Genomic DNA, 21,527 nt, shown 5'->3' with positions numbered 1-21,527 from the left:
TAAAGTAATGTTCCAGCATTAAATGATTAAAATTATTAAGTTTGCTTTAACAGCTCCATAGTTTGGTTCAATGAAAAAAAAAATTTCTTTGAAGAACTTGGTATTGAAATTCCTGTGATAAATTCATATTTTATATAGATAGCTATGGATAGATAGATATAGACAGAGCAAGGGTTAGTCCTTTTTCTGAATGGATGAATAGGGCCTTTGAATTGGTGTCAGCTTAATGTGGAAACTAACAGGATTACTGCTTCCCTAGGTGTGTGACCACGAGCTCCAGTGTCAGTGTAAAGAAGGATGGGCCCCTCCTGATTGTGATGACTCCTCAGTGGTCTTCCGTAGGTAACATTACATGCTTATCCTGAAAAAAAAATTGCTCTTCTAAGCTTTAATTTCATATTACGTAAGATTTCATTGACTTTTTTCTCTCAGAATTCTTGTTAATTGCATAAATACTAAATCTATAATACTAATCTTTAAGGTCTCTAACAACTTTTTAATCATATTTTCCACATCCTTATGCTTTTACTATACATACAAAAATATTTCCTCAAGTTTTACATTTGCAATCTTAATTTGAATTTCCCAAATTTTCTTGCTTTATGATTGTTCTATTTTCCCATCAACTTTAATTGATATATAGATATAATATCCTCATAGAGCTCTCTAAGAATATGGCTTAGATTATTTTTGTTCATTCAGTTTTGTTCTTTGAGTCATCTTTTTTGAGTTTGATTGATTCGTTTTTCATCCCATATCTTATTGTGCTATTTTTCTTCAGGATATGAGACCTTCAGTTGAAGGTGGGATTGAGTTGACTTGAATTACTTTTCATGGGTTTTCTTTGCATGTTTCTGTCCTTGTACCTACTTATACTTCTTCAGCTGGAAGATCTGCCTGTGAGTTCTATCAGTAGATAGAGACCTCCCTCCAGGCCATTAGGGTGGAAAGCAGCCAGGGTGGGGATTTTCACCTCCAGTCACCATGGTGAGGAGTACTTTGCACAGGGGAGAGCTTCTCATTGCATTTACTTCCTGAGAGAATTGCTTTCTCTCAGCACTCTTTCTTTGATCCTCCCTTCTCTGTCTCATCGACTGTGGATATCTACCATTTGTCTCTGTTCTACTCCTCTGGCTCTTACATCCTCCATCGCTTCTAGAGAGCAGTTCTTGGGTCTCTGTTCTCACTATTGTTCTGTATACACAAGGGGTAGGGATGCAGATGGGGATGAGGATGGAGCTGAACAAACCATCTGTCTCAAGTTCACATTCTCTGTTGGCTTCCCAAGAAAGAAGAGCATCTACTTCAGATGTTTGGGCTATTTATTTAAGATTTATTTTTATTTATTATTTTTTAGAGGAGAGGAAGGACAGAGGGAGAGAGAGAGAATTTCAAGCAGACTCCATGCTGAAAATGGAGCCTGAGATGGGGCTCAATTGTGCAATCCAGAAATCATGACCTGAGCCAAAATCAAGAGTCTAATGCTTAACCATCTGGTCACACAGGCACCTCTGGGCTATTTTTTAAAAATGTGTTGGTTCTTTGCTAGACTTCCCAAGAAAGAATAGCATTTACTTCTGATGCTTGGACTATGCTCTGTTTCTGTCTGCCTAAATCCCTTTACTTTTCTTCCTGAAATTTCTAAAAATTCTTTACTATTTTTCTAGTGCTCTGTGATTTTATTACATATATACTTAAATACTAAATATATTATTGCATGTATATATATATATATATATATACACACACATACACATATACACACATACACATATGCTCTTTAGGGTGTGTCATCTGGTATTTGGATACGGTAGGGGAATAGATGCATAAACATCAATCAACTACATTAATTAGAAAATTCATTAATGGTTTCAACACTCACTAAAAATCCTTTTAGACTATGACTTCCCTCTTCTTGAATTCTATTTTATTTCATCTCTTGATTTGCTAAATCACTTCCATTAGTCATTTCTTTTCTTTTTGCATTTATAAGAATTCTGCACTGCATTTATAAGGATTTATTTCCATTGCTAAACAGAAAACATGAATAGTAGGTTGGATTGGATTACATTTTTTGACTTAAAGTTTTAATTTAATGACTCTTTCAAGAAGTAGATACAGATACTTAATGTTCAAAAACTGAGGCTAGGGCAGACTGGGTGGCTCAGCGGTTTAGTGCCACCTTCAGCCCAGGGCGTGATCCTGGACACTGGGGATCGAGTCCCACGTCAGGCTCCCTGCATGGAGCCTGCTTCTCTCTCTCTCTCTCTCATAAATAAATAAAATCTTTTTAAAAAATTAAGGCTACCCTGATTTTGCTTGTTATTGTGAAATAACCCTTTAAAAATCATTAGTTTATTTTCCCTTAAATGTTTTCAGAATTGCTCCTTAATGAAAACTAATCACATCATGCCATGCCTAGGTGTTGTTTTCTTTTTATTATTTTGATTGTTGGCCAGTGAGGTCTTTCAAATTGAGAGTTTGGTAATTTCCTTAGTACAAGGAATGTTTCCATTATTACAGATTTTTAAATTGATTGTGTTCCACTTCCTTGGTTTCGAATTCAGGAATATAAATTATTTATATCAAATATCTTGACTGCGTAGCCTCTTGTTATCTTTTTTGGTCATTGTCTATCTCTTATTATTTTGGGGAAAGTTTTTCAAAACTGTTTTCTATGTCATAGAGTGAATTTTTGGCAATGTTAACACTTCTATTTGTTAGTTATAATGACAGTCTAAAATGGTCAGTGGCATTTTTGTGTTTCTTTAAACCTTTTTTATGCCACTCTATTGTCTTCTCTTATTTCGTATCTTCTTGAACAATCTGTTTTCATTTTACTGAGAGTACCAAACAGATGCCACCCTAAATTTACTTTGATTCTTTATATTTTTTTCTGAAAGCATATATTTTATTTCTGCATATTGTTTTAAACTCAATCTTTTTATATTTTTATGCTGTCCTTTAACTTTGTTCTTCTTTAAGAACAAATTGATTATTAGCTTTTTGTACTTTCACATATATTTTATAATCAGATTTTCAATTTACACACAATTCCTGTTGGGATTTTCATTTAACATAAACCACAAGTATGATTTACTTGAGGAGAATAAGCATATATTAAAAATATTGAATTCCTGGGGCACCTGACTGGCTTAGTCAGTTAAGTGTCTGACTATTTCTGCTCAGGTCATGATCTCAGGGTCATGAGATCGAGTCCTGTGATGGGCTCTGCACCCAGCAGAGAGTCTGAGATTCCCTCTTTCTCTCTCTCCCTGTCCTTCCCTCTGCTCTCTTTCTCTCTCTCAAATAAATACATCTTTAAAAATATTGATTTCCTAATCTATTGATATGAAATATCTGTCCATATATTTAGTCTTTCTTAATTCTGGCAAATAACATTTAATGGTTTTCACCATAGAAATTTTTCATGTATTTTGTTAGATTTACTTATAGGAATTTAGCTTTCATTGCATATTTTAAATGGTATCTTCTGAAAAAATATTTTTTCAACTATTACTAGAATATAGAAATTCAACTCATTTTTGTATATTTATTCTTATGTCAAATACTTATGCTAACCGCTCAATAATTCTGATAACTTATAAATCCTTTAAGTTTCCTATATATTCAGTCATATTGCTTCAGAAAATGGTAGTTTTATTTCTTTCTCTCTAATTTTTACAATTTTAATTTCTTGTACTTGTTTTTCTTCACTGAGTACTACCCCCTGTACAATGCAGAATAGAAATAGTGATAGTAAGCTTCTTTGTTTCTTTCTCAGTCTCAAAGTAAAGACTCTGTGTTTTGCCCTGTTATCTGAAGGTATTCTGTACATATTTATGTCTCCTTTATCAGGTTAAGGAAGTTCACGTCTAATCCTAGGAATTAAATCAAATACATTTTCTTTATTTATTAGTTAAGATTTTTTTACCCCTTTATTAGTGTTGCAAAATAAATTGGTTGATATCTGAACATTTACTTAACTTTGCAATCTTTGGATAAACCCAGTGTAGATGCAGTATCTCTTACCTATATTGATGGATGATGTTTGCTGTTATTTTACGTCCTGAGTAATATTGGCCTGCAATTTCTTGCTCAATTTGAATATTAGGGTTACATCAATCATAGAAAATGAATTGGAAAGTGTTTATTTATTTATATTTTCTGGAAAAGTTTGTATAAAAATGGAAGATTCAATATCTTCAGTAATTATAAGACCCTTCAGATTTTTAATTTCTTCTTATATAAGTTTTAGTATGTTATGTTTTCCTAGAAATTTTTCTGCTTCATCTAAATTTATTTACTTATTTATGTAGTTTGGTTTAAAGTTGTTAATATTTTCTTATGTTTTTATCAATGGGATCTGTGGAATTGGTTTTTTCTTTTATTTTATCATCCAAATGGAATTTTTAAATTGGCATTTTTAAATAATTTGCTTGTTTTTCTTTTTTTTTACGCTTGTTTGCTATCTTAATTTATAATTTATACTATTCCATTTCCTTTCCTTACATTTATTTTATCTTAAAAAATTCTTGAAATGGTAATTTGACTCACTAATTTTCAGCTCTCTTTTAAAACACATTTTTTTAAAGACAAATCTATACATTTTCTTCTAAGAACTCTCAGTTGTAGCCCATTTGGTAAAAGATATCTTCATTATCATTTGATTCAAATTATATTCTATTTTCCACTTGCTTCCTTCTTTGGCCCTGAAATGTTTAGTTTTATATTTCTTAACATATAAGCATATGTGAATTTTCCAGTTATTATTAAATTAATACTTAACATAATTACATAAGGGTCAGAAAAACTGTGTTAAGAATATGTTGAAATGTATTGCAACTTGCTTTATGGCTCAGAATATTCCCATATTTGTAAATATTCTGTGCATGAAAAAATATGTATTCTATGTTGTTATAAGCAGTATTTTCTTAAATTAAAGGCAACTACAGATATACTTGGGTATAGTCTACAATCATATAATATGATTTTTATTTATTTTGCCTATTCTGTGTTCCATTTTCTCTCCTACCTTGCTTTCGTATGGACTTACTGAGGATTTTAATCTTACCCATTTTTCTTTTTATTAATTTGGAAATTGCACATTTATTTTATATTATTTTAGTGGTCATCGTAAAAATGTTTATTTGTTTTCTTTTTTTTGTTGTTTCGTTTTGTTTTTTAGTAGACTGCTTTTTAGAGCAGTTTTCTGTTCACAGCGAAATCGAGTAAAGTACAGAGAATCCACATATGCCTCTGCCCCTCCCCGCCTCAGCACACAGAGCCTCCTTCACTATCAGCATCTCCCACCAGGGTGGTCCATTGTCACAAATGATAAAGCTACACTAACAGATGATAATTACTCAAAGACCATAGTTCATAATAGGGCTCTTACTTGGTGTATTTATTTTTCATTCCTGCATTTCTGAACTTCCACCCAGGATCATTCTCCTTTCTGTCTTTCTGGGTTCCTGCCCTCTCACTCATCTTTTCAAATTAATTTTCCCCTATTTTGTTTTTAGTACTACCATGTCTTTGATGAAGTGTTGTTTTGCTTTGCTTGTTTTTTTGGGGGGAGAGTGGGGGGCACAAAAATGCCTTAGTTGTTTTAGTGAAGGAGTTGGTCTGAATTTCCTAGACCACCATTACCAGAAACAGAAGAGCATACTTTCTCTTCAATTATTTCCATGTTCAACAGCATACCTCCTTCCTATCATAATACTCCCCATTTGTCTTATACCCCAACTTTCTCTATAGACGTTGTCCTTTCAAAGTAGGGGTGTTTGTCTCCCTCTGCCTATGTCTCTGCCTCTCTCTCTGTGTGTTTCTTCATGAAGTTAAAAAAAAAAAAATTGCATCAAAAAAATGCAAAAAAAAGGGCAGCCCGGGTGGCTCAGCAGTTTAGCGCTGCCCTCAGCCCAGGGAATGATCCTGGAGACCAGGGATCAAGTTCCACGTCCGGCTCCCTGCATGGAACCTGCTTCTTCCTCTGCCTGTGTCTCTGCCTCTCTCTCTCTCTCTCTGTGTGTGTGTGTGTGTGTGTGTGTCTCATGAATTAGAAAAAAAATGCATTAAAAAATTGCAAAGTAGGGGTATTTGTAAAGTCTGGTCAATTTCCTCTTTATTTCCTCTGATACCATGTCAGTTTCTGAAAATAGTTAGAAATCTGACATTAGTGCCAGTACTGTTTTTTTCATTCTGAGTCTATCCATGTATATTCAATTGAAATACCTCCGAATTTTATTTCCTTTGGCTTTTTGGATAGGAATTGTTATGGAGGGTGGAAAGTTTAGATATTTGTTATTATCTTAGAATTATACTTCTGACATATCTGTCTCCATGTGCATGTATATGTGTTCACACTTAGGAACTTTTCTTGCATTTATACCAAAATTAATCTTCTTATTGTCTTGCTGATCTCTCATAAGAAAGCAATAGTTGTTCTCATTCCTCTTCAAACATGTACCTCTTGGTTTCTGAAGTTTCAGATTATTATAAGAGAAATTATTGGAGATAGCAAAAAATTAAAGTTACAGTCATTACTTAGATTAGCAGTTAAAAGAGAAAACACCATGTACACTCAGGAAATTTGTTCAAAGTGGTCCTCAATTCACAGGGTCACATAATTTCTTCTCTGCCCGTAATAATTCCAAGATGGAGCAAACATCAGGAAACAGTCCCCACTGCCTCTATCAAGTCTCTTCTTCATGTCTCCACTCTTCATTTGCTACTGACAGGAATATGATCTCAAGGCTTTAGTTTCTTTTTCTTTGTTTGATTCCAATGCCAAATCCTAAAAATGTTTCACTTCTTTTCTTCCATCCTCCTTACTTCCTGTTCTCTCTAATCTCTGAGCTCAACAGTTTCTAGTTGTTATACTCATCATCCCTTCTAAGTATTCTCAGTAGCATGATGCTTTACCTACTTCACATACAATGTTTTATATGCATTTCCCCTTTACTTCCTTTATCTACATAGTATTTCTCATGATCAAAATGCATTTTCAGGGCCCTTGGATGGCTCAGTGGTTGAACATCTATCTTCAGCTCAGGTCATGATCCCAGGGTCCTGGGATCAAGTCCCACATCAGGCTCCCCACAGGAAGCCTGCTTCTCCCTCTGCCAATGTTTCTGCCTCTCTCTCTGTGTCTCTCATGAATATATAAATAAAAAATCTTTAAAAAATTTTTAAACAAAATGCATTTTCATTTTACTGACCATGAGAGATTTTCCAGGGAGTGTGTGTTCTCTGGAGGAAAGCATAAATGCAATTTGTGATAGATACAGAAATAAGGACCAGAGTGGTGGATATTTATGAATTTCTCATAGCCTCATCTTGTTTGGGTTCTCTTTGTTGCAGACTTCTCCATTGTGGTTGGGGTGCTGTTCCCTGTGGCTGTCATATCTGTGGTGGTTGCTGTGGTAATCTGGCACCAAAGTACCAGAGGAAAGCAGAAGGAAGTCCAGAGGTAGGCTTCAATCTTGCTTTGGGGAGTTTTTGGCCTCTAATTTACTTTAAATTCAAGGATATGACCCAAATTCTCAAATTTAATTGTGGTTTACCTCAAATAGTCAGAAATAAGTACAGATATATTTTTCTTGGACCAGAGGCCAGGTATCGATTTTACTGGGAAATCCTTCACGACAGTATGTGCATTTTTTATGTTGATCACTGTACTTATAATTAATAACAAGTTATAACTCTCATTATTAAAGATTTTACACCCATTATAAGAATACCATATGTCACATTAATTGGTCACTGTCTTTGTAACAATTGCTTTGCTTTGCTTTACATTCATTATCTCTAATCTTCACAAGAATGTTGTGAGGTAGTAACTATTATTTCCATTTTATAGATGAAAAGGTATTATATATTAATCCTAAAACAGTCTTGCAAAATAAGGCACTTCATACTTTTTCTAAGGAAACAAAGGCTCAGAGAGGTTAACAAATATGTGCAAAGTCTTACAAAAGAAGTTGATGGAATCTTGATTTGCACCTACATTGGTTAGTCTTTTAAACATGGTCTTGGCACTACAACATCTTTCTAGCCTTTTTTTAAAAGACTGAGTTATTCACAATAAAGGGTTTCCTAATTATAGAATGAATAAAATAAATAATTAATTAAATGACACAATAATCTAGGTAAACGCTGATTCAAATCATTATTATTTGAAATCAGGGCTCTGTAGAGAATCTGATCGAAAATTAGTGGTGGTGATTATGAATTTCTGACGAGGCCTTACGAATGTCCTAGAGAGCAGAAGAAAGCCCAGCCAATGACCAAAGATGACACAATGGGCAAAGGAAATTGGCAGACTTCTCTAGAGTGTCCTCATCATGGTGAAGGAACTACTAAATCTATTTATATGATATGCTTTCACGTTCAGGCCACTGTCTACTACTGGCACCAGGCCTCGCAGACAGAAGAGGAACCCACAGACAGGGAAGGCTGTTCAACCCCAAGAGGTGAACCATAGTTTGTAGTGTGCTTGCCTTGGGTCCCAGTTTGTGATTCTCTCATTGTCTTGTCCTGACCACCTGTCTTTCCTACTCAGTCATGTTTTACAAATCCAGTCCACTAGTTAGTATTTAGCAAGGATTTGGGGCTCTGTAGCTATGCATTCAGAAAAATTCTTCTTTGCCTTTTATTTAAGTGCAAAAGAATCTTTCTAAAATGCTGAGGCTGCTTTGTTGAGGTTCACAAATGCAAAGAAAATAAAGAGAACAAGGAGAGCTGACTCCAGATTCTCTGTCTCTGTCTTTCCCTCCCCTGCTCCTTCCCCTTCTCTCGATTCCTGTCTTCTGTCCCCTCCCTCCCTCCTTCTCTCTCTTTTCTTATCTCTCTTTCCTCTTCCTTCTCTCTCTTTTTCTTTTTTTCTGACGATAAGTTGATTCCTTTTTCCTTTTACAAATGTCCCAATAAAGAAAATAATATGTATATTTGCATGATAATACATATAATATGTATAACCCTTAAAGCCATTGCCTTGTTTTGCAAGTTTAGAAATTTGACAGAGGTTGTTTAATGGTAGTGTCATTGGCAATAATGTTTTTAATGGAAATGTACCTGTCTCTGGCAGCTCTGGATACAGCAGAATGCAGCAGCTGGACCACTGTGATTTCCCTTCCGGTCACTTGGTGTCATCTTAGTTCTGATCTCCTAGGTCTTGAAAGGACTGCTTATTTGAAAGTTGAACTTAGAAAACTGATCATTTCATTAAAAAATATATCATTATTATTTTTAGATGAGTCAGATGAAGCTCCATTCACCTGATCTGCCAGTAGAGGGCAATGAGCCTCCAGCTTCTTTTGTGAGTTGAAAACTAAAGATCACTTCCAATCTAATCTCAAGGAACTAGTAAGAGACATAACCCACAATACCCAATTATTTCCTCAGAAGAATGTTAAAATCTTTGTGAATATTAATATAAAACATAGATTTTCCGCCAAAACTTTTTGAAAATGCAACATGTGAGAAGGTTATATTCGTACATTTAACCCCTAAATCTGAATTACTGGGTATGAAAAGCTGGTGACTTATTACAAGAGTATCTATCTGCTTCATAAAGTGATGTCTTCACCATCTGTCAATTGTCATTGGCCTGATTTCTGATTTATATATGTATGCCTAATGAAAGCACTTGAACTTACACATTTAGACTATTTTCATGAGTAAGATCATGAGTTCTCCTTTTCTGAGAATGATTTAAGCCTTTCCATTAAGCACATGTTTTCAAGGCCCCATCTTAGAATTAATTTTTTATGTTTTCACTAGCTAATTACGAAGCCAGATTTTCCACCACCACCGATTCCTACATCTGTGTCATCTTCTTTCCTTGTAAGTATCTGGTAGTCACTAATGATTTTTTAAATGTCCTTTGGGCCCCATGTGAATAATGTCTCTATAGATTCTTTCTCAGGATACATGCTCCTTAGAGTAACCTGAGATATTTTAGCACATAGGTATATCTAAGAAAGCAAGGCCTACTACGCTGGGCATGTGTCTGGCTCAGTTGGAAGAGCATGTGACTCTTGATTTCAGGGTTGAGAGTTCAAGTTCCATGTTGGGTGTAGACATTACTCAAATAAATTAAAAAAAAAAAACTTAAAAAAAAAGAAAGTAAGTCCTACTTACTATCTAAAATTAGTATGGGTATTAATTTTTATTGTTAAAAATAGTTCTACTGTTACATAATCATCATGAATTGATAAATAGTTTTGCTGTAGGAGGTAAACAGTTTCCTTCAAAGGTTAGTTTCTAGATGCTTATTCTGGAGAATATAAAATTTTGTTATATATTTTACTTTTTAATTTAATGTAGATAGAATAAGGTATATATATTAGCTACAGTTTTCAAGGTATGAAAAATAGACCATATGTAGGCAAATCTGTAATAAAAGTTAGGCACTTAAGAAGTAAAAGTAGAATTCATTCACTCAAGTAATTACTGAACATATTTCTTCATACTTGATACTCTGCTGTGGGTAAATGAGAAAGAACTAAAACTTAAGATCATTTTTTCAAGAATGTTTACATTTTTAGTGTGAAAGCTAGTCATATATGTATAGAGCGCTTAATTCCTCACATATTTTTTCTGACAAAGCAAATGGTACTGAGAAGAATATGGTAAAGGGGAAAATGAATGAACTCAGAGTAGTTAAAGTAGGAGAAAGATTCATTGACTGGTTGGAACTTGAACTAGAGTGATGGAAAGATAAAGGATGATTTAAATAAGGAAATAAATATGCTTAAGATTGGAAAAACATAGCGTTTCTAATAACCTACTATTATTTTTGTCTTTAATATATCATAATACCACAAAAATACTTCCATCTGTTTTTAAGGATAAAATAAAGTGAGAGATCCATAGCCAAACTACTGTAATCTTGTCACACTCCTACTATCAAGGAGAGAAGTTCTAACCCTATCTTCCTAGAAGATATTCATGAAGAACAGTATGTGTATGATTATAGGATCTAAGATATGTCTCCCTTCTTTGTGTGGTCAAAACCAAGTGGAAGAAGATGGGAGAGTTTTAGCTAGGAAGTGTTGATGATCCCAATATTCTTTATTTTCTCAGAAATATTCCTCAGGAATTGAGATAGAGGACATCTCCCATAGGTTAATTACCCAGTGTCTCATAATTCTTCTCTTGATCCTTCATCTTTTCCATTTTACACCAATTAATCAGATGTATATTTGGATTCCAGTGTGGTGTTTTTCTCACATTCTTTCCCTGCCTTCACATGTTTCCGCTGCTTCACTGTGAAATATCAAATGATCTATAAAATAGAAAGTGTGACTACACAGAATTGATTTTAATTTCTTAATAGTTCAAAGTTAGAGAATATCTAAGTTTTTAGAATTAAGTTGATAATTTAAGAACTTTGTCTTTTTTCAGGGATCCGATCCAAAAGTCTAAAGCAGCAACAAAGCAAGGATGGATGGGGTAATGATCAATTTGGAAAACTGGATAATCTGGATGGAAGAGAAATATACTTACTTTCTCATTATTTGCTCTTGATACTTAAGGATGTTAACATTTCTTGATTCATCTTATACTTTGAGGAGATTAAACAGAAATTTTCAAGAGAGATATACTCTTGAGAATCTTTGTATGAATTTGCAATCTCTATCCTCCATACTCTTGAGAAAGAAGAGGATTCTAAACAAGCAGCTGTGAATCTGAAATCTCTAATTAGGTGACATTTCTAGACATCCTCCCTTTTCTTATTGTAATGTTGGCTAATATTTCCTCAAATATTTTGAACATCTTGATTTTCTCATTTAGTAAGAAATAATTTACCCTCAAATTAAAAAAAACAAAAAATCCCCCAAGAAATCACAGGAAACTGGGGGCAATGGAAGAAAATTGTATATTTATCATTAGATGACTAACAACATCTTGATGTTTTAACCATTAACCTGTCAAATTAGAGCCCTAGGAACAAAAGTATATAAACATTCTCTCTGATTGATAAAACATCTTATTCCTACATTATCTTTTGCAATCCTTATTAGCTGTACCATTTGAAGTTTGCTACAAATTAATAAAACTTTATTAATCAAAAAAATTTTCCCCAGGAATTTGTATAATTCAGTGACTGACAAGCTTAATATGAACTTCACTTTCGAAGTAGAGAAAGTTTTAGTTACATAAGTTAATAGCATAAACCAGAGGTTGTCAACAAATAGCTTGCAGGACATATCTGGACTACATAATTCTTTTATTTGGCTGGAGTAATTTTGGTCATAAAGTATTTTTAAATGTTTTGAATTTATTGCCAATATTTAAAAATTGGGAGATCTTGCATAAACATCCAGATTTCCAGCTTCATAAAAGTAATCAAATGATTTGGCAGCATTGGAATAAGAATGCCCATAGCAATCATTAGCTTAGCTGACTGATGTTGGAATAAACATTGTTGGTTGCCTTCCAAATAACCTTATTCTTCCTTGTTATTTAGAACAACAGTTTTATTCAGTTGTTCATATTTTAGAAAAGGCAATCCTTATTCCATCTCCAGGATAAATCTCTATCATTCTAAATTAATCATAATAATCTTATTTCCCTTACTAGTGCTTGATTTGGTAAGTGTATGGCTCCCCCAGCCACCATCTTTTTTTTTTTTTTTTTTTTTTGCCAGTGAGATAAGAGAAAAGATAAGTTGGGAAATTTTTCAAAAGATAGCTTTGTCCCTTCCTCTGGATGTTGGCATCTGGATAGCCTATCTGGAAGTTTTGCAATCATGTTGTGATTATGAGGGCAGGACTGATATACTGAATAAAATAGAGCAGGAAGATAAAAAGAATAAAACACGACCTATTAATGATGTCATTGAACTGGTAGGCTAATAACTGCTGGAGTTACCCTAAACTTTGCTGGGATGTCCTATAATGTGATCAGTAAAATTTCTATATTGTTTAAGCCATTTGAAGTTGTTTCTTTTTTTGCTACAGAAATTATCCTAACTAATAAAGTTGCTGCTTCCATTATTAGGGCACATGCTTTCCACATGTGCAATTAGGGCCACTTCATCATCACCACAATTTTGTGTGTTTTTTTTTTTTTTTTTTTTTTTTTTTAATCTTGGGCTGCTTTACCCGTTTCCACCACGGACTTGGTCCCATACTCCTTCTTTTCCAAGGGTGGGGGGGACTTCTTTTTCCACAAGAAGTTCATTTCTCTCTGCAGTATGAGTTTCTATATAAACTCAATCCCCAACAAACCCTAGAGTCCATCTGTCAAATGTCTCCTATTATAGCAGGCTTTCTTTACATGTGGGAGTTTACTTGAGAACACATTAAAAACTATGGCTTTATCTGTGGGGTGATGTTTTGGAAAACCTTGTCCTAACCCAGAAATAAATCCCTATTTCCCATGAGGCCACAATCTTACTTAAGACAAACCTATGGATCTTTGCTGTATTGTTTGATTTATTTCTTTGTTTTTTTTTTTAATTTTTATTTTAATTCTTGTCCTTGTCTCATTCCTCTCAATATTAACAAAATGGAAATCTTTAACGTAAGAATCTTCAGTTAGCCACCACACGAACTGAGCTAGAAATAAAACATATGCTCTCAAGTAGAACTTTCTTGTAAATTCGGAAATGATGACACTAAGTCTATGATGTGGAGATCTCATAGCTCCTTATGAAGACACGCAACTGGAGGATACTGATGGGGAAATGATTCTCTTATCCTAAGACTTTGAACCCAAGCCCTGCAGAGTTTCCTACTGAGTAGAACTGTAGAACAATTTAGACAATTTAAAGCAAAGACTTTGATTTCACAGTCCTATTTCCAGATGAGATATGCCACTTACCAACCTTATTTTAGAATTTTATTTATTTATTCATGAGAGACATAGAGAGAGGCAGAGACACAGACAGAGGGAGAAGCAGACTCACCGCGGCTTGCCCTGTGCAGGACTCAATCCCAGAACCCCAGGATCACAACCTGAACCAAAGGCAGATACTCAACCACTGACTGAGGCACCAGGTGCCCCTGCCACTTACAAAGTTTAAAAGAATTCCACAGCATGACATTTAACCACCTCAGATATGCCACAACTTACTATTATAATTAGTTATTTTCACTTTCTCTACTTTAGAAAAATAGATTAAATTATGGTCTTTTTCAAGTACTCTATGACTGATAGACCATATGGTTCCTCTAAATACTCCTTAGTACTTCAACAAGTTATTGCTTTTATGATTTTTGAAAATGCTTTTAACTTTGATGAAATGACAAACTTGTGTGAAGTATGAATGAAAAAGAACAACTTTTAGCTGTAATCAGAAATTATGGAAAGGGTGGAGCTATCTTATGTGAGTAATAATGACACCTATATGGTAAGGAATTGAGGGTGGCCCCTGAGTGACAGCCAACAGGGAACTGAGCCAGTCAGTCTGACAACACTCAAGGAACTAATTCTGTCAATAACCACTGAATGATCTTGGGAGCAGTTCCCAGCCCAGTTGGGCCTCATCACTACCTCATGAGAGAGACTGAAGCAGGAACCTCAGGTAATATTTGCCCAGATTTTATAAAAACAGAAACTGAGAAAATAAATGTGTTCTTTAAAGTTGCCATGGTTTGGGGAAATTTGTCACGCAGCAATAGATAACTACCACAAAGGAGTAGAGATCAAATGTTTCAAATACTCCGGACTGGTTTAGATATAATTTACCACTATCAGGAATTCCGTCATCTCAAAAATTTTTCCTCTCTATATTCTCTTTCATTTATTCTCTCTTTTTTCAAGTGTATCCGTTATCTACACGAGATTTCTGATATCCAATTTTCTCATATATCATGTTCTTTCTCACATCTGTTTGCCTGCTTCCCTTGGTCTCTTTGAAGATTCCTTAAGTTTACCTTTTAAATTTCTAATTTCCCTTTTATACTATAAATGTTCCTTTTTACTAATTCTGAGGCATTTTATAATAGATTCTCACATTTCCTTAATAACATTATCTTCTCTTATCTCACTTCAGTTTTATAAAAGCCTGCTAATAAACTATTTTTGCCTTTTGTTTCCAGAATTTTACTTTTAAAATTCAATTAGAAAAGCAACTTCTGTATCTGAGTGTAATTTGTAAGTAGCTGGGGCCCTGAATAAATCTTGCATATTCTCCTCTGCCCAGATTCTCTTTTCTTCTTAGCTAACACTGTCTACCTGGGCCACACAGGGAATGGCACACCTTGTGGTGATACTGAGATCTATCTCATCAGGCCTTCCTGACTCATTATGGGAAGGCCTCCATAAACAAAATCTGAAACCATCTTGGCATATCTGCTCTTGAATTTGCCTAATCTTTTCTGCTGCTTCCAGAAAAAAACCTTCCCTTGCCAATGACAACTTTAGACATTGCTTAGCAACTAGCCCCAGGCGGTCTGCAAAGCTGCTCATACCTAGTATAATATTACTATTATTATCATGCTAAGTAAGTAAGATTGTTATAGAAGCTAAATCCCTAAGCAGAAGAAAATTATGGTATGTAATTTATTGTGAAGGCATCTTCTTGTTAAAATTTGACTCTTTTGTCTCTCATACCTAGTGTTGAAATCCAAACTCTTTTTTTTAATAAATTTTAAAAAATCATTGTGGTGAGAGGGATCTCTGAGTGGCGCAGCGGTTTGGCGCCTGCCTTTGGCCCAGGGCGCGATCCTGGAGACCCAGGATCGAATCCCACGTCGGGCTCCCGGTGCATGGAGCCTGCTTCTCCCTCTGCCTGTGTCTCTGCCTCTCTCTCTCTCTCTCTGTGTGACTATCATAAATAAAAAAAAATAAAAAATAAAATAATTGTTGTGAGAACACCTGACATGAAATGTACCCTCCTAACAGATTTTTAAGTATACAATGTGACATTGTTATCTATAAGCACAATGTTATACAGCAGATCTCTAGAGTTTATTTACCTTGCATAATTGTAATTTTATGTCCACTGGTTAGGAACTCCCCAATTCTCTCTCCTAGTCCCTGGAAATCACAATTCTATGCTTTGCTTCTATGAGTTTGACTACTTTAGATGCTTCACGTAAATGGATTCATGCAATATTTGTCCTGCTGCGACTGGCTTATTTCATTTAGCATAATGTCCTCCAAGTTCACCCATGTTGTTACATATCACAGAATTTTCTTCCTTAAGATTGAATAGTATTTCTTTATATGTATATATCACATTTTTAAAACTCCATCATCCAGAGGTGCCTGGGCGGCTCAGTTGGTTAAGTATCTGACTCTTGATTTCAGCTCTGGTCACTATCTCAAGGTCTTAAAATCAGTTCCACGTGAGGCTCCATACTTAGCAGGGAGTCTGCTTGAAGATTCTCTCCCTCCACCCTTCTCCCTGAGTGCATACTCTCTCTCTCTCTCTCTCCTCTCTCTCTTTTTTTTCTCTAAAATAAATAAATAAATCTTATTAAAAAATCCATCATCCACTGTTGGATGTTTTATATTGTTTCCTATAGTTTTGGTACTGTGAATAGTGCTACAATGTACATGGGATTATAGATAATTCTTCCAGATTCTGATTTCGATTATTTTGGATAAATATCCAGAAGTGGAATTGCTGGGCCATACGGTAATTCAATTTTTAATTTTTTGAAGAATTTCCATAATGTTTTTCATAGTGTCTGCATCACTTTAAATTCCAACCAACAATGTACAAGGGTTCTCTTTTTCAACACCCTCCCAGACTCTTGTTATCTCTGGACTTTTAGGTAATAATCATCTTAGCAGTTGTGAAGTGGTATTTCTTTGTGGTTTTGATGTGTTTTCCCTATGGTTAGTGAAGATGAATGCTTTTTCATAGACCAACAGATATAGGCATTTGTATGCATGCCTTCCTTGGAAAATATGTCTGTTTAGGTCCATTACCTATTTTTATAATCTAGTTATTTGTGGGTTTTTTAAAAATATACATAACAAAAAAACTACCATCTTAACCATTTTCTTTTTTTAAATTTAAATTCAATTAGCCAACCTATAGTACATCATTAGTCTCAGATGCAGTTTTCAATAATTCATCAGTTGCGTATAACACTCAGTGTTCATCACATCACATGCCCCCCATACCCATCACCCAGCTACCCCTACCCCCCCCACCTTCCCTCTAGAAACCCTCAGTTTATTTCCTAGCATTAAGAGTCTCTTATGGTTTGTCTTCCTCTCTGATTTTTTTCAAGCTTAAAGTTCAGTGGCATTTAGTACATTCACAATGCCATACAATCATCACTACTATCCATTTTCAGACTTGTTTATCATCTGAACCAGAAACTCTGTATCCATTAAATATCTTCCCATTACTCTTTTCCCCACCCCTAATAACCTCTACTCTACATTCTGTCCATATAAATTTGCCTATTCTTTGTACTTAATATAAGTGAGGTCACATAATATTTTTTAATTTATATAATTGGCTTATTGCATGTAGCACACTGTTTTCAGGGTTCATCCATGTTGTAGAATGGGCCAGAATTTCATTCTTTTCATGGTTGGATAGCCTATTATCATTTTATTATATTTATTTTCTGTTTGAAGCTGCTGGGGATAATTTCTGGAGTTCCACATACTCATTCACATTAAGATTGCTTTTATCCTTGCTCATTTTCCAGACAAATAATGCTTTTGACACTTTATTTTACTGTACTTCTTTCATGGTGAACATACTTTTAAGTTATAATTTTACTTACTTTATTCCTAGCATTTTAGAACCTTGTTTTAAATCAGGGTTATTTCTATCTTTGTCTTAGCAAAGAACCATATCTGAGGTTGCTTTCTTAGCCTTATCAACCCTCTGCCTCAGCTCAGTGTTGAAATCCATGGTGTACAACCCCGAATAACAAGAGAGTTCAAGAATATATCTCAGTGAAAAACGTGGTGGTGACACTATGGCTGTAGATAATGGTCTCCTCCTGATGTCCTAGTAACTTCTGAGGAAAACAGTCATAGCTTCTGAATTGTAAAAATTATTGTATTTCTCATAGCAAAGACTTGATTCACAGGCCAGCTGTTCTAATTCAGCACATAGCATTTTTCCCTTGTAAGTCAATGTGTGTCACCAATTTGGCTTTCTAAACTCTTTAACTGCTGTGAAGTAGCTCACAGAGATTTGTGTGTCTTTTGGGACATGTTGTAGCTATAATTGGAATGGAGTCTACAGAAGTCAATTCTAGGCATAGACTCCTTTAGTTCTACTTGCCAGTGGCAGAGCTGAGCAGATCCAATGGATAGCTAAAGAATCTGATGGGAAAACAGGGCAAGTCAAGAGAAAGGAAATCAAGGGAAGTAGAAAACATTCAGGAATAAAAAGCAAAGACAAACCCCTAGCTCTATCAATAAAAGGCTTTTTAGACTTAACAAATAATTTCAATTCTTTGGGCATCTTGAAAGTTCCTCATCCATGAAATGGAATTAACAATTAATGACTTACCAATTTCCAAATAGGGTTTTAGAAACATGTAAAGGCAATATGAAAATATAAAATGGGGCAGCCTGGGTAGCTCAGCGGTTTAGCGCTGCCTTCAGCCCAGGGCGCAATCCTGGAGACCAAGGATTGAGTCCCACGTCACTCCCTGCATGGAGCCTGCTTCTCCCTTTGCCTGTGTCTCTGCCTCTCTCTCCTGTTTCTCATGAATAAATAAAAATAAATCTAAAAAATATATAAAATGAAAAAGAAGTGAAGTCCATTGTCTAAAAGGATGATTCTGTCCTTGGATTTGTCAGAAGTGAGGCCTTTCTGTGTGGGCTACTGTTTCACCAGCTTTGAGTGGGAATCTGGGAAAAATTACTCATTATTTGTACATATTTCATGATGAGACTATGTCTTTCTTGGTGTTTCATTCTTCCTCTGAAATGTGTCAGGAAGCAAGAATTCCTGTCTCTTTCAAGGACTAAGAACCAAATTGACAGGAGACAGATTCACAGGAGAAAATCAAATTTAATAGAGTATGTAAGGAGGATCCAACACACAAGGAAATTGCAAAGACAGGCAAAATGAGATGTAAATGTCATTCTGAAACAAGGAGGAGATATCTGGGACTTCAGAGAAAAGGAATGCCCTTTACAGGGCATTAAGAAAAATAGGTATTTGGTAACTAGATGTTTGCCCTCCCATACAGATGGATCACTCTGATAAAATTTACCTCTGCTAATAAGCCTTATTCTAGGAAAGCCCTCCAATTTAAACCTTTCTGTGTAGTCCAGGGAGAAGCACAAGTTTCTCTTGAGCTTCCTAGGGCTGTTAATTGCCTTCAACACAGAATAAACTTCGTGCTCTAGTGGCCTGTTTTGGGGTGGCCTTCCCTCACCCTCTACAAGTCCTTTCAGAATTTGTCTCCACATTTCTATTCAGATTTCTCCTGGGACATTAAGTCTAAATATCAAGCAGAACTTCTGGGTAAAATCAAACACTGTCTTAGACCTGAGGCGGTCCTGTGCAATGATCCTGAATTGATGATTTCAGGAAATGAATATGTACTTAATCCACGAAGCTTTAGAAACAGTGAAATTTCAGCTGATTGTCAATTTGATGATTTTTAAAATGCGAATATCATAGGATAATAATAAAACTTTACATTTGTAGCATGCAGTATGATTTATAGAAACATACATAGATGTGTGTATGTATGATTTCACTTCCACTTACTTAATCCTTACTACAAATCCGTGTGAAGAATCATTGTCCTTATTTAACAGATGAGAAACCAAAATAAAAATGAAAATAGGTGGTTTTTCCCTACTTCACACAGCAAGTAAGTGCTGGAATAGGGACTCAAATCCAACTATTCTGAATCAAAGTTTTTAGTTCTTTCTACACAACCACATTGCTTGCAGCAAAACTATTTTGCACAAAAAGGCACATTTGATATTATATTGCAAGTATAGGCATTCCATTTTATTTCCAACCACAATTTATTTTGTTTGTTTTTATTTTACTGTTTGCTTTATTTTAATATACATTTCTTATATTACTTATTTTTATACAGTGTTTCCAGTGAAAATTCATGTTGGAGTCAAATCTTAGGCCCCCTGACTGCTCACTCTTTCTGAAAATCACTTGATTTTTGTCCCCATTCTTGTGACTAGTGATCACCAGAGAGCCTAGAAAATGGAGATCCTCAAAAAGTCTTTGTTTAACAAAGGTCTTCCATCAAGATTCTGGATTTATGTGTTGTACTGGTTGTTTTCTTTTGTTCTTTAATTCCAACATTTACAAAACCCTCATTTATTATGTTGCCACTGGGAATGGAAGGATTAAACTCTTCCCCTGCTGCCCAAGGACTCACAGCCTCCTTTTAAAGACCAACATAAATACAGAAATCAAGTAATTGCTAAAATAGAGGTACTTTGCTAAAATACCAGCACAAGGGGACTTAGAGGAAATGCTTATCTAAGGAGGGCATGAGAAGTTTCCCAGGAAGGGCATCTGGGTGACTAGATGGTTGAACGTCTGCCTTTGGCTCAGGTCGTGATGCTGTGATCCTGAAGTCTTGGGATCGATTCTCACATCCAGCTCCCCTGTCGGAGTCTGCTCCTCCCTATGCCTGTCTCTGCATCTTTCTCTGTCTTTCATGAACAAATAAATAAAATCTTAAAAAGAATGTTTCTCAGGGAGGTGCCATTTAAATCTTAAAATATAGGTAGTTTATCAAGACTATTAAAGGAAAGGGAGGAAAGGGCATTTTAGGAAGAGAATGAGGTTCAACAATGCATGTATGAAGTCATGATTCATCAGGTTTATTGAGGCTAGACTGAAGTTAAAACAGTTTATTTTTAATGAGCCCATTTATATGTTTAAAGGTACCACCCTGCACTAATCATGCACACACATTTGTGCATACACAAATTGAGGAGATTTAGAAAAGTGTAACAGAAGAAAAATAAACAGTTAAGAAAACAGAAAACAGAAAAGCAAAGAACGTTGTAGAAATTGTAAAGCCATGGATCAGATGAGACCAGTGAAATATAACAGTATGATGAATATGAGCTCCAAGTTTTATTCTAAACTATCTACAAACAAAAAAGTAAACAAATGAGAAGTAAACAGGATTGATTCTAGATTTGTAGTGTCCATTAAATAAAGAACACACATTCTATCAAGAAGGATAATAAAACCCCATAAACAAAGCAAAACCAGAGTACCGCTCTTCTGTCTCTGAGATCTGATTGAAGTTTTCATGATGGTATTAATTTCAGATTAAATCTGGGAATAGGTCTCTGCCTTTCTCCTGGGCTCTCATGCCAGTAGGCCCTAGGTATTTCACATATACAGACTTTTGGCTCCTTGCCCTAATCCACGCTCTGGATACTCAGTAAGAAATGAACCCCAGTAGGGAACAATGCCTAGATTCAAGTTGAAGGCATCTGCCCATACTTTTTGTCAGTAACTTTTATCATTTGTCAAAGTAATGGAGTAATTATTTTTAACTGAGCTTCACATCATGAATTGAGAAATAAAGTAATAGCTCCTTCTCAAGCTATGATCTCGTATCGACACTAAACAAATAAAA

General features: G+C 35.0%; 1 protein-coding gene across 2 annotated transcripts in view; it reads left to right on the top strand.

Annotated features, from left to right (window-relative positions):
- ADAM28 (ADAM metallopeptidase domain 28) overlaps positions 1 to 12,082 on the top strand; it is a 55,237-nt gene extending 43,155 nt beyond the window's left edge. The window contains exons 18-23 of one of the 2 annotated variants that reach the window (XR_005378676.1): positions 260 to 342; positions 7,363 to 7,471; positions 8,396 to 8,474; positions 9,254 to 9,319; positions 9,784 to 9,846; positions 11,410 to 12,082. Coding sequence is in view for 1 of the 2 variants with exons in the window: in XM_038573786.1 (XP_038429714.1) it covers positions 260 to 338; positions 7,363 to 7,471; positions 8,396 to 8,474; positions 9,254 to 9,319; positions 9,784 to 9,846; positions 11,410 to 11,430 (417 nt within the window). In the remaining variant the exon portion in view is untranslated. The remainder of the gene's footprint in view (positions 1 to 259; positions 343 to 7,362; positions 7,472 to 8,395; positions 8,475 to 9,253; positions 9,320 to 9,783; positions 9,847 to 11,409) is intronic. The other variant, XM_038573786.1, reaches the window with a different exon arrangement.
- Positions 12,083 to 21,527: the final 9,445 nt, after the last annotated feature.

This window comes from Canis lupus, chromosome 25 (genome assembly GCF_011100685.1).
Source record: "Canis lupus familiaris isolate Mischka breed German Shepherd chromosome 25, alternate assembly UU_Cfam_GSD_1.0, whole genome shotgun sequence".
NCBI classification, from domain to species: Eukaryota; Metazoa; Chordata; class Mammalia; order Carnivora; family Canidae; genus Canis; species Canis lupus.
The sequence above is the reverse complement of the archived record's forward strand: the minus strand, read 5'-3'. Positions and strand labels throughout refer to the sequence as shown.